Genomic DNA, 12426 nt, shown 5'->3' with positions numbered 1-12426 from the left:
CCCAGCCGAGCACCCCGCGGGTGGGACGAAGGCGGGACAGCCGGCGGGCAGGGCGCTCGCTCTGTTCGACATCCACGAGATCATGCAAGAGAAAAGCCCTGTGCACGTCATCGGGGTCGAGGAACCTTCCGTGGGCACCTCCGTGCTCTTCGACGTCACGGATTCCCCATAGGGGAGGTCTGCAGGTGACTCTGAACTGCAGGTGTAGACACTTGGTAAGTGCACACGGGCTGTTCACGGAAAGGGCGCCTGGGGGTAGACGTGCCCAAGGCGACCTCGGATTTCCCAAGAAAAGGTGCTTCCCAAACCCCTGAGATCGGGGGTCCTCGGCTCTATCGAGCACAGGTGTTTTGCACTGTTCCCTCTGTGACCCCAAAAGTGAATTCGCAGGTAGTATAACCTACGCATGTGTGTAATGTGAAAATAATCAATACGCAGCCCGTTTCCTAAAGGATCATCAAAACAAAAGTAGCTCGTGATCACGTGTACCGAGCTGGTTCGGGATCTCTGCCTGTGACTTCAGGCCGTGACCCCGGGGACCTGCGCGCTGCCTGTCGCTTGCCCTCTGGCACGTGAGGTGTCACATTGGCCACAGAAATGTGGGGGGCCTTCCTGTATTCCGAGCCCACTTAGTTCCCAACCACATGTCAGCCACACTTGTGCCCGAATCAAATGACCAGCCCCGTGAAATTCCACAGCACTCCCTAGGGATGTCACGGCTTATGTAGAAAACCATTAGCTTGAAACAGCCAGCGTCGCTATAAGCCTGAGGTCTCAATTCAAGGGTGGTTTCGTCCCCCAGGAGACATTTTTGGTTGTCACGACTGGTGGAAGGGAGGGATGCTCCTGGCATGTACTGGGTGTAGGCCAGGGAAGCCGCTAAGCATCCCGCGATGCCCACGACAGCCCCGTGAGAGCCCTGGGCCCGTACATGCCGGGAGGAACACCGTGCCCAGCACGACAGCCGACGTCTTCCAGACTTTAAATAAATTGGCTGATCAGGCCTGTACCGACAATCGTAGACACTTGATTTGAGGGAATGATATCTCGAGTTTATGCACAGTGTGGTTTTTAGTCATTTTTTTTTCACTGTTTTGTAGCGTTCCTGATCGGTGTGGAGAGAGGAAGAGAATCCACTTATTTTTCTGAGTAGTCTAAATTTTAGCCTTTTATCATGGCCGTTAAAACGCGGACAGTATATTTTCGCCGGCACCCTCCCTGCCACATGTTATGTTCACATCGGTCCCAGAACTCATGCTATCTCAGCCGTGTTTCTGAATTTAGCTCTAAACACAAGGACTTTTGAATCGACAGGCCTCCCTCTTTCTTTTTCAGTCTTATTTGCTCTGGGGAAAAAAACGGGTTAAGCTAAGTTTTGTCCCCATCTCCGGCTTGCCCATGAGACCCTCCTTGATCTGGCCCGGTGGAACGACCTCTGGTTTGGCATCACGCCGCCGGACTGTGCCGAGGGGTCCTGTGAATGTGTGATTCTCACCGTTCTCGGTCATCTTTTCATGTCATACGGTGTCTCTGCCGGAGGTCTCCGCTGTCAGTGCCAGGAAAAGCCAGCCCTCGGAGAAAAGGTTTGTCTCTACAGTGCAGGGCAGGCTGTGTGCGTTCTAACGTCCACAGTTCCGAACTTGCCTCCATTCGTCTCACTGCTTTCCTCCAAAGCAAAGCGTTTTGGCCTTTGTCCATGCCATTCTTGACATAAAGAACATTGTGATCGCGGTGTGACCCTTGGCGTCTGACAGCGCATGGTGTATATAGACCAAGGAGTCAGGCCACCTGCTTTCCAACCGAAAATGAAATGCACGTCCCCTGGGACACTAAGTCACATGCTTCGTTATACAGAACAGTTGCCTTTTCGCGTTCATTTCCTGTCCCAATGCAGTTGCGTTCTAGCGAAGTTAGATCTGTACCGTAAACGTCAGAGGTGGGAAGGAAGGGACATTGACCACGGCACCGCTCAGCTCGTAGAAATGGCTCCCTGAAAACGTCCTGCAGGAGGGGTGGTGGGTCGGCAGAGAGTAGAGTCGGACAGAAGAAATCACTTCTTGGAAAAATACAGCAGCAGTTTCTGACGGCTGCGTTGGAGTGATTGAGCATGGGAACTCAGTGCCAGGTGTCACGTTGAGTGTCAGAACTGTCACAGCTTCTCGTGTCCATTTTTGTTCTTCGGATGCTGTGAATGTCACAGTGGATGGGGTTTCCGTGGTAACAGAGCTGGCTTTGCTGCCCATCTCTGGAGGTTTTGTCTACAAGGTCCTCTCAAAGAGGTGTGTCGCTCTCCACTCACCTTTCGTCCGGGGTCCTTGCACGTCTCCCTCGTCCACTGTCATTTTTCACCGCTTGTCCTCACACTTCGGCCTGCACCGCCTTCCATCTCATTGGTGACATGTACCCTTTCACCGACATGGCTTAGAAAAGGCATGTTTTCGAGCAGACAGGGCCTCAGTGCTGGATTCGTGAGGTAGCGCCGTTCTACGTGTGAGGACAAGGCACAGGGCAGAAATCAGTAAGTAGAACAGAGTGACTGTCCCGAGGTGGAGGCGGAATTTAAAGTCAACACCCGGCTAAGGTGGCTTTGAACAAATTCGGTTTTCTTCAAAGGCTGTCCCTCCAGCACCTCAGCGACGTCACAGGCAGTGTTTTCTGCAGCTCTCTCAAGCAATGAGACGGCTGTGGCTTCGGCCATTACGTCCAAATCAAGACTGGGAGACGGGCCGGCCCCCGCTCATCTCTGATGCCCGCTTAGGTCTCAGGGGCCAAGTCGGGGTCACAGGCCCAGCCCTAATGATGAGGGGGCTTGGAAAACTACTGCGTACCCGCAGAAAAGGCCTTGGGAGTGGGTCGTGCTAGGCGGCCCCAGCGTCTGTCCCCTTTCTCCTCCAGTCTCACGGCAGCCCCGTTTCCTTAACCAGGTACTGCTGCCGCTCGGCCTGTCCCTTCGTCTCCTGGACCGTCCAGCCTGCTGGCCGGGCCTTCCTCGCATCTCCTGGGCCCCTGGCATTCTGGGATCTGCCACTTCCTGAGGGCCTTCCTGTCCCCTCACCTCTTACTTGTTGGGTCCCTAGGACAGTGGCCAGGGGACTCCTGCTGTGCTCCACAGCCTCCCCGGATGTCCTCGTCTACACCCACGGCTTTGCGCTACTCACTCCCAGATCTTGGCCTCCAGCGCCATGTTCTGAGCTTCAGGTGGAGCAGCAGTGTGTGCTGCCGGGCACGCAAACCCGCCCTCCTGTCCCCGGTCCCTTTCACGGGGCCCGTGGCCCCCAGTGTTCCATCCCCAAAGCCAGCGGGTAGATGCTCCGTTGGCCTCTGTCACCTCCCTTTGCATGTCTGCCTCTCGGTGGGCCTGGCTCTACCGATCTCACCACCTAAGCATCTCAGTTCTTCGCTTCATCCTGGACAGCCCCGAGGGCAAGTGGCATGTCACCAAGGGACCCAGCCACGAGAGCCCCACTTTTGACAGTTTCTTCTTACCGTTCCTTCAGTGGTTCCGGCTGTGGATTCAGGAATGCTCCAGCTGCCAGTGCTTTCTGGGGAGGGGGCACCCCGCTGGGACTTCATGGCCTTCGTGGCTCTGGAAGCCAGGCCTGAGATTGCCCAGTTCCCTCCACCTTGACCCCAAAATTGCAACTCCTGAAGGGTCACATTTCCACAGTTGTCAGAGCGAACACCGCGTGGGCTGAGGTTACAGTGGCCTCATCGGGCAGGCCAGGAGCCGGCTCATCACCGTCGGCACTCGCCTCCCTCTCTGGGGCAGCAGAGAGCTGTGCAAATTTTCCATTTCTCATTCCAGGTCATGTTTTCCAGACATAATGTCCCTGCCGGTTTCCTTGTAGATATCCGAAACAGACGAGAAACTCCTCAGGGGAAATTACTGTAAACTAGTGAAATACATGGTTTTATTGATTTCTAAAAGTCATGCAAATTGTTTGTAGCAAAACCTGGAAAATGCACAAAAGTTAAAGAATACACAAGAGTGTGAAAATTTACTTAAAATTTAATTCTTCATATTTCCACCGTCCAGAGATGGTCATTACCATTACACTTTTGTTAATTGTCCTTGGAGTTTTTTCTTAATAGTATACGTGTGTACACATACATTGTAACACGAAATCTTACACACACAAAATATAGATGTATGCGTGCTCGTCTTCTGTTTGGAAAATCGGACTCCCTCCTAGTTCCCTTGTAACACGTGCTTCTTACTATATTTTGAGCATTTTCCTCTGATAGTGACTTTCACGTAGCTTCGTGAATTACCTTTCAGGAAGATCACAGCACTGCGCCTGCCACCCAGCGTTTACCAGCCTTGACTTTTATCCGAAAGGCAGGGGAGGTACTGCACTGTCCGGGGGCAGGATGATGGACGCGGTCTCTGCGAAGGGCAGGTTGTCAGTTGCTCTCTCAGTTACAAACGCACAGACCCTCCGTCTCAGCGAACCTGCCGCTCGGAGTGAACCGTGCAGGTGTACGTGTACGCGTGCACTGTTTGTACGTGGTTCTCACTATGGTACTGATTTCAAAAGTAAAAGTTTGGAACCAACCTCAGTGTCCACCATGGCACTAGCTCAGTGATTTATGGTGTGGAACGGAGAACTATGCAGCCTTCACCATGGGGACTGTCTTTATGTACTCACGTGGGAAGAGCTCCAAGGTACAGTGTTAAGTGGAAAGGTGTAAACAGTGTGTAGAGTATGTTTCCCGTTTGTGTAAGGAGGAAACATTTGCTTACACACACATACACACACACACACACACCCTCTGAAAGAGTACAAACTAACCAGTTACTCTTAGGAGAAATGGGAAAATGGATGAGGAATAATTTTCACTTTATATCTTTTGATACTTTTGGAATTTTGAAACATGTAAAAGTACTACCAATGCAAAAAATAAATTAAAAATGTCAACTCTTTGAAAATCAAAGTAAGCTTGAGAATTTGTTTCATTGTTTACTGTCTTCCCCCACCCCACACTAAAACGTCCATGCGTCTCGGCCCCACCTTTTCTATATGCACAGCCTGTGTGTGCACATGCATGTTAACAAAACCAGTTGAGTGTAAAATAACTTCAACTCCATGATTTTTCCTGCAAGCTGGCTGTAGCACATCAATTTCCAAGTTATTTTATTAAGTTACCTGTATCAGTCAGCCCGAATTATGAGAGCGCGCACACAAATTGTGGCCAGTAGCTGAGTCCCCCATTTTTAATTATCTCCTTACACATCTTCAGAGTTGTCTGCAAAAGATAAGTAGGGAGAAATCTGAATTCAGCATGAAAAGCAGTCTCCCATAGGCCTCTTGTGAGGAGATCCTGGATGAATGGCTTCCAGAATGTGCTGTCCAATGTGCTAGCCACTAGCCACATGCAGCTATTTAGATGTAACTTTAACCAAAATTAACATAATCAGTTCCTCAGTTAAACTAGCCACATTTCAGCTGCTCACTAGTTGCAGATGCATTTCCGTCATCATCTCAGTTCTTTTGGATGTTGCTGGTCTAAAGACTGTAGCTGAGAGGATTTTTGTTAAAACTCCTCTTCATGATCAACTGAATGAAGGTAGATATCACCAAGTCAGCCTGCACATTGGGAGCCTGCTTCTCCACCAGGTGACACAGGTCTCCCACCTGTAGATGACATTTTCATGTCCCACATTATACCCAGGGACGTCCCTTTATTAGGAGAAGGTACGTTGCATCACACAGAGCCTATCCATTGATTTTTAGGGAGTCATCGTGGATATACAGTGAATGTATAGGAACATTCATTGCACGTAGCTCAATTTTCAGTTAATGGGAATGGAGAGAGTGATTTTGTGATTTATAATAAACACATATTTTGTCTCCATCCTGTTTCTGGCACAGCTAAAACCTGTGGAATTTCCTAAGTGATAAGAACAGAAAGTGTCTTGTTCTGTGAATGAGGTGACTTTTGAACCCCATCTAAGGATGGGGTCTGGTTGCCAGGAGAAGCAACTCTGTGAAGGTTGGAAATTAAAGCCTCCCCCTCTCCCCCGCCACTGCCCTGACTTCCTGGAGGGCAGAGGGGCTGCAGGACGAGTCAGTCACCAATGGCCAAGGATTCGATCAGTCCTGCCTGTGTAATGAAGCCTCCATAAAACCCTAAAGGTCAGGGTTTCGGAGAGCTGGGTTGGTTCTGCTAGACAGCGACCCGCTTGGAGAGAGCGTGGAAGCTCCACGCCCTTTCTCCATCTCCCGCCCTATGAATCTTTTCCATCTGACTTTCTCCGAGTAAACAATGTTCACCTCTTACTTGCGGGAGATACATTCCAAGACCCCCGGTGGGTACCTGAAACCACGGACAGTACCAAACCCTATATATTCTATGTTTCTTCTTGTACATACATACCCCTGATAAAGTTTAATTTATAAATTAGGCACAACAAAAGATTAATAATAACTAATAAAATACAACAATTATAACAATATAATAAAAGTTATGTGAATGTGGTCTCAGAATATGTTCACCCTTCTTGTGGTAATGTGAGATAATACATACACGCCTACACGATGAGATGAAATGAGATGGATGCGATGGACAAAGGGATGACTTACATCCTGGGTGAGATGGAGCAATATTTTATCACACTACTCAGAACAGGACTCAATTTAAAACTTTTCAATTGCTGTTTCTGGAATTTTCCAGTTAATATTTTTAAACCGAAGTTGACCGTCAATAACAAACTACAAAAAACAGAACTACGGATTGGGGGGCATTATATAACCTGTTATAATAAACCAGTGATCCAGTGAGTAAACGGATTGCCTGAGATCTGTGAGCTGCTCCAGCAAATGAATCTTACGCAGTGAGGGAGTTGCTGGAACTTCCGGTTTATAGCCAATCTGTCAGAAGTACAAGGACTGGACTTAAATCCAGTGTCAGAAGGGTGGACAAAGCAGTCGTCTGATGCTATCCAGATAGATAGTGGCAGAAAACATTGCTTGTTGATGTGAAGGAAGACCCCCCCCCTCCGCCCACACACACACACATTGGAATTGGATGCAGAACCCAAAGGAGAGGATAAATTATGGTAAATTCACACAATGGAAAACTATGTAGCCACGTAACAATCAAAAATCGTTTAATGAAAAGGAGAAACCTTCTGGTGCAGTGGAGGAAAACACGATGGGAACAATCAGACATCTAAATTGGAAGACAGTTGGGAAAACTGGCTTGGACACATAAAAAATGTCAAGATTGCTATTTTAAAGCCGAAAATCCGTTCTAGATTAAAGCCAACTGGAGGACGTTATTGGGATAAATTAGCATGTGGACTGTGGTGCAAGTAAACGTGTGGTTTCAGCGTCGTTTCTGGGGTGGGTGCAAGAGTACAAACTAACCAGTTACTCTTAGGAGTAACTTGTTCTTAGGGGACATTTGCTGAAGGATTCACAGGATCTCCAGTGTTTGGGGGGTAAATTCCCCAAACTCTATGTCTATTTTATGTGTGTGTACACATATTGTGCGAAGAGAAAGAGAAAAAGAGAAAAACGCTGTATATTTTAAACATAACATAAACTGCGTGTCAATATACACTTTCGGTTAGGCTCATCGCCCGCACAGAGCAACCCGCAGGTTTCCACGCTCCCTTCCCAGCATCACTTCCCCCTAGACTCCATTTCCCAGAAGGCCGTTCACCTCGTGCCCCGCCGGTTCCAGGCACACAGCGCGCAGGGCCCTCTGGGAGGTGAAGTCCTGGGCGGATCGCTGGCAACTTGGCGGAAGGGCCTTTGGCCGTTTCGCGCTAGAAGGCGGCGTCGTGAGCGGCGCAACCGGGTTGCTCTGCGAGGAGGCGGGTGTCCGCGGCCCCGGTGGGGCGGCCAGTGTGTGAGGGACAGGGAGGCCCGCGTGTGTGCGCGGTGGGAGTGACCGAGTGGGGGTGGGGCGGCGGGAGGGGAGCGCGGACCCGGGACAGCCAGGCCGTGGGGCGAGGAGAGAGGAGGGACCGTGCGCGCCGACGCTTGCTGGGGGTGGGAGGAGCGAACCGTGCATGCAGGTGAGACCTCAGGTGTGTGGGGGCGTTGGGGGCGGCAGCGCGTGCCTGAGAGGCAGTTTGTTCTGCAGGTGGGACACGACCCCTGTGTGCGGATGAAATGCCAGTTGTGTGCATGTGGCCGGTGTGTGACCGTGTACGCGTGACTGGAGAGGAGGTGTTCTGTCTGTGACACGCCGTGTATGCAGGTATGACCTCAGATGTGTGCCTGTGCCCCATAGCTCTTATCCAGAACTCCCCGTTCCATCTTCCCCAGTCCCTGGCAACCCTACTTTCTGTCTGTTTTGGACGTTTAATATCAATGAGATCATAGAGTATGTGACTTTGTGTCAGGGTATTTTAACTGAGCTTAATGTTTTCAAAGTCTATCCACGTTGTGGCACGTGTCAGTGCTTCATTCGTTTTCGTAGCTGAATAATATCCTGTTGTCTGGCTACATCGCAGTTCACCTAAGCGATGTTGCTGAGAACATTGATGCACAGGTTTTTGTGTGGATTTGTGTTTTCGACTTGGGGGAGGGAGGCAGTTCATCTGTCTCAGAGGAGTCCAGGAGTATGGCTGCAGCCACACCCCATCCATGATGCCTGTGGCACCCAGCAGTACTTCATTTTCCAAAATCCCAGCCCCGGCACCAGGGTCAAAGCCAGGAGCCCAGAGTCCCACCACTGTGTGGGAGTAGACAGGGAGAGGCAGTGGCTCTGGGAATAGGAATCCACCCCTGCAGCAGTCACCTGCAATCTGACCTCTGCCTGGGACTAAGACCACAGGTCCCACCTCCTATCGATGCTAAGGCGAGCAGCCAGGAGATAAAACAGAGCGGTAAGCGATGGAGCCCAAGGAGACAGGTGAAGCGGACGGTGGGGTAGTGGTCACAGAGCCGGACATTTTCAGAAACCAGATCTGCCTCAAAACATGCCCTGCTCCCGCCGCTTTCACTTTACTGCCCAGCCTAGTCCAGGCCGCCACCTCCTCACCAGTCTCCTACCTCCCCTTTCTCCCTCCATTGTTCTCCGCATAGCACTGGAGTGTCTTTAAACCCTGAACTGAGGCCATCGCTCCCCTCAAACCCTACATCGCTGCGTAGGCCGGCATAGCAGGGTCTGCAAATTCTCCCTGTAAAAGATCAGATAGCAAATGTTTCCAACTTTGTCGGTCAAGAGGCAAAACCAAGGACGTCATGTAGGTACTTATCTAACAAGAACACATCCACACTTTTTTTTTTTTTCCTGATGAAATTCTGAACTGCGTGTGCGGTCAGCAATCCCAGTTGTAATCACTTCGGCGCCAGGGAGGGCCCCGCCCCAGAGGGAGCTGTCCGTGGTGCTGATGAGTCCCAGCCCTGAGCTGTCCAATACGGTAGCTTCGCGCCACCTGCGGATGTTGAAATATGAGTTAGTTAAATTTGAATGACATTACAAATCCAGTTTCTTTGTCACGCCACCTGCATTTCTACTGCTCAGGAGCCGCATGGGGTTGATGGCTGCCGAATCAGACAGCACAGCTTGAGAACGTTTCCATCCCCAGAAAGTTCTTCTAGAGCTTGATCGAGAGGGTGGCCACACAGGTGTGCGCACTGCTCAGAACTCACTGAGCTGAGCGCTTGTGCCTCTATTTAAAAAGTGTCTTTTTGCAGACACGGATTCAAGCCTGGCTGCGGGGGTTCAAATCCCCACCTGCCTGTCACTCTCTTCACCATCTTTGCTTTAACTGCTCTGTGCCCCTGTTTCCCCACTTGTATGACAGGAGATTCTGGAGCCGCAGTCCCAGCTTGGCCGCTACTAACCGTGTGATCTTCTCCTAGTTTCTCAGCCCCTCTGATCCGCTTATGTGATCTGGTACCCAGTCCTCGAGACCTCCCCTCGCCTGGCCCTCAGCTTCCCGATCGGTGAGAGGAGGACACACTGCTAGGGGTTTATCAATTTTATTCATCTTTTCAAAAAATATTTTATTCATCTTTTTTGGCCTTGTTCATTTTTTCTCTTTTCTATTTTGTGGTTCTCTACTTGTGTCATTATCATTCCTTTCTTTTTACTTCCAAGTAAATTTTTTTTTTTTTTTTTTTTACATAGAAAGGGAGAAGGGGTCAGGTAGAAAGGACACATCAGGCGTTGAGAAGTGACATCACTACACACCCTGCAGGCATTAATAGAATACTGGAATATGTCAGAGCACACAGATGCAATAGGCACATTCCTTGATAAAGACAGTACCTGCAGGGCCAGTTCCCAGTTCCAGCCAGGGGCTGGGCAGTGGTGCAGGAGGGTGGCAAGTGGGGATAGGGGCGCAGATCCAAGGGACAACAGTGAAGAACAGAGAGGAGTCCCACCCATCCCACAGCTTCAGGCTCTGGTGGAGACCCGGCCTTTGGCTGGAGAAAGTCCAGCACCACCTGGTGGCCACTCAGACCTGGGAAGACATTACAAAATGCAGCCTCTCTGAACTGCCTCCCAGGGTGGGGACCGAGGTGGGGTGGGTGAGTCTGCAGCCTCAAGCTACCTACTCACGCCTGCTGGGGCCCAGTAGAGGTGCCTGGGGAGTAGGAGGCCACTTGATGGAAGGAGGCAGAAAAGGAGCCCATGCTCAGCCCTCCACCCGCAGGACCTGTCCCAGAGCCTGTCCCCCTTCGGCACACAGGATCCCACCCCGCTTCCCTCAGCCACTGCAGCAGGGCTGCCATCAGCAAAACACATTTTAAAGTCTCTCATCACATTTATTGATTCTTAGGAGGAATTAGGGATAGCCTCCTACGGGGAGTCCAGCCTCCAACTGCAGCAGGAAGGATCAGAGCCAAACAAGAGTACTTCCCCAGGACACCCTCAGGAGCTGGATCAGCTTCCTAGACAAATTTGACAAAAGAGAAATGGCAGGGGAGGGTGGCGCCCTGTGCGCATCGGGGCAGCCCTCACTGAGGCCCCACGGGAAAGGAGCGGCTCAGGCAGCTGCCAGGCAAGACCGCCGGGCCCAGGCTCCCTCCGGCGCTCCACCTGCCCCAGCCACTCTGCCTCAGGGCCTTTGCACGTGTTGTTTCCCTGCCTGAAATTCCCCATACACCCCAGCAGAGACATTAACAGATGTGCTGGGGACAGGTGCAGGGAAGGGCACTGCCAGCAGAGGGCACAGCCCTGGCAAAGACCGGGGAGGAACCAGCCCTCAGAACCGAGGGGAACATCACCTGCCACCTGCAGCTCCACCGGGTTGCTGAGCTCAGACAGGAAGGGCCTGGGCCACCAGGAGCGGTAGCGGCAACTGTAGTTGCCAGCGTGCTGGGGCCCCACGTAGGTCAACACCAGGTCCGCTGACGAGTGGTCCGCCCTGTGCACTGTCGCCACCGTTTCGCCCGCCCGCCGCAGCTCAAAGGTGACCTGGGGCACGTGGCTCTCACAGCGCAGGACGGCATCGTGGCCCGGACTCACTGCTCCCCTCCACAGGGGCAAGAGCTGTGGCCTGGGGAGCGGCCCTGGAGGTGGGGGTGGCAGAAAGTCAGGCAAGTGAGGCCCCCGCCTTGGGCAGCAGCCGCCGCCACTGAAACCCAGGCCTACTGGCCTCTGGCCTCCACTCCTGCCTCCCCTTTCCTGGCCCTGAGTGAGACGACGGCCCTCACCTCGCACTCACCGCACTGTAACCATCTGTGTCCCCGTGTTGTCCCCTTCCCCAGGACCTTGCAAGGCCCCCGCGCCTGCTCTGAGGCTTCGTGGGGTCCCCAGCCTGTGGCACTCAAGGCCCCAGGATAGGTGAGGGGAAAGAAAAAATGCCCGAGGGGAACGGTGTTCCCTGCAGAGCGAAGCACAGGGCCCAAAGGGCTGGAGGCGGGACCTGTGAACCATGGCCTCTGCCCTCTGGGGACCTTGATTAAGAAATCAGAGCAACAAACAGACCCCAGGGAGGACAGGACGGAGATTACACATTAACCCTCCGCCCCTGGGGACGGGGCCCAGGCATGCGGGGAGGGTCAGAATCTGACGACATGGGGGAAACTGAGGCACGAGCGGGTGCAAAGACCTCAGGGATCTGAACGGCGCTACAGGCCTCCTACGCGCTCACGACCCAGGGACATGAGCCATTCGAATGCCAGGCGTCCCCAGCACCTCCGACCGCCAAGCCCACGGTCCCGTAAAGGGTCGAGCATGCGGGCGGGACGGAGGCCACAGTGCGTCCCTTGGGCACCAAGGGAGGCGGGCAGCTCACCGCGCCGGGCGGGAGGAGGTTCCGGGGGGTCGCGCGCGCCCACTCACCGTCCACGCGCAGCTCCAGGCGCGCGCTGGGCGCTGAGCCCTCGAAGGGCGGCGCGGTGTCCGCGTAGACGCAGCTGTAGTTGGCCGAGTCCAGCAGCGAGACGTCGCGCAGCTCGAAGCGGGCCTCGGCGCCCTCGGGGCTCTGGAGGCTGTGCACCCGGCGCCTCCCCG

The 12426-nt window shown here is 52.6% G+C and overlaps 2 protein-coding genes across 2 annotated transcripts in view; one reads left to right on the top strand and one right to left on the bottom strand.

The window, feature by feature from the left end:
- Nucleotides 1–4935, top strand: part of ZNF8 (zinc finger protein 8) — a 12511-nt gene extending 7576 nt beyond the window's left edge. Inside the window, exon 5 of the mRNA XM_015589775.2 lies at nt 6–4935. Coding sequence (XP_015445261.1) covers nt 6–172 — 167 coding nt within the window. The 3' untranslated portion in view covers nt 173–4935. The remainder of the gene's footprint in view (nt 1–5) is intronic.
- Nucleotides 4936–10723: 5788 nt separating this feature from the next.
- The window catches only part of A1BG (alpha-1-B glycoprotein), an 8214-nt gene continuing 6511 nt past the window's right edge, over nt 10724–12426 (bottom strand). The window contains exons 7-9 of the mRNA XM_025046641.1: nt 12256–12397; nt 11196–11480; nt 10724–10859 (exon numbers count right to left, since the gene is read on the bottom strand). Coding sequence (XP_024902409.1) covers nt 10852–10859; nt 11196–11480; nt 12256–12397 — 435 coding nt within the window. The 3' untranslated portion in view covers nt 10724–10851. The remainder of the gene's footprint in view (nt 10860–11195; nt 11481–12255; nt 12398–12426) is intronic.

The sequence above is a fragment of the Pteropus alecto genome, unplaced genomic scaffold, assembly GCF_000325575.1.
Source record: "Pteropus alecto unplaced genomic scaffold, ASM32557v1 scaffold380, whole genome shotgun sequence".
Classification (NCBI taxonomy): Eukaryota; Metazoa; Chordata; class Mammalia; order Chiroptera; family Pteropodidae; genus Pteropus; species Pteropus alecto.
The sequence above is the reverse complement of the archived record's forward strand: the minus strand, read 5'-3'. Positions and strand labels throughout refer to the sequence as shown.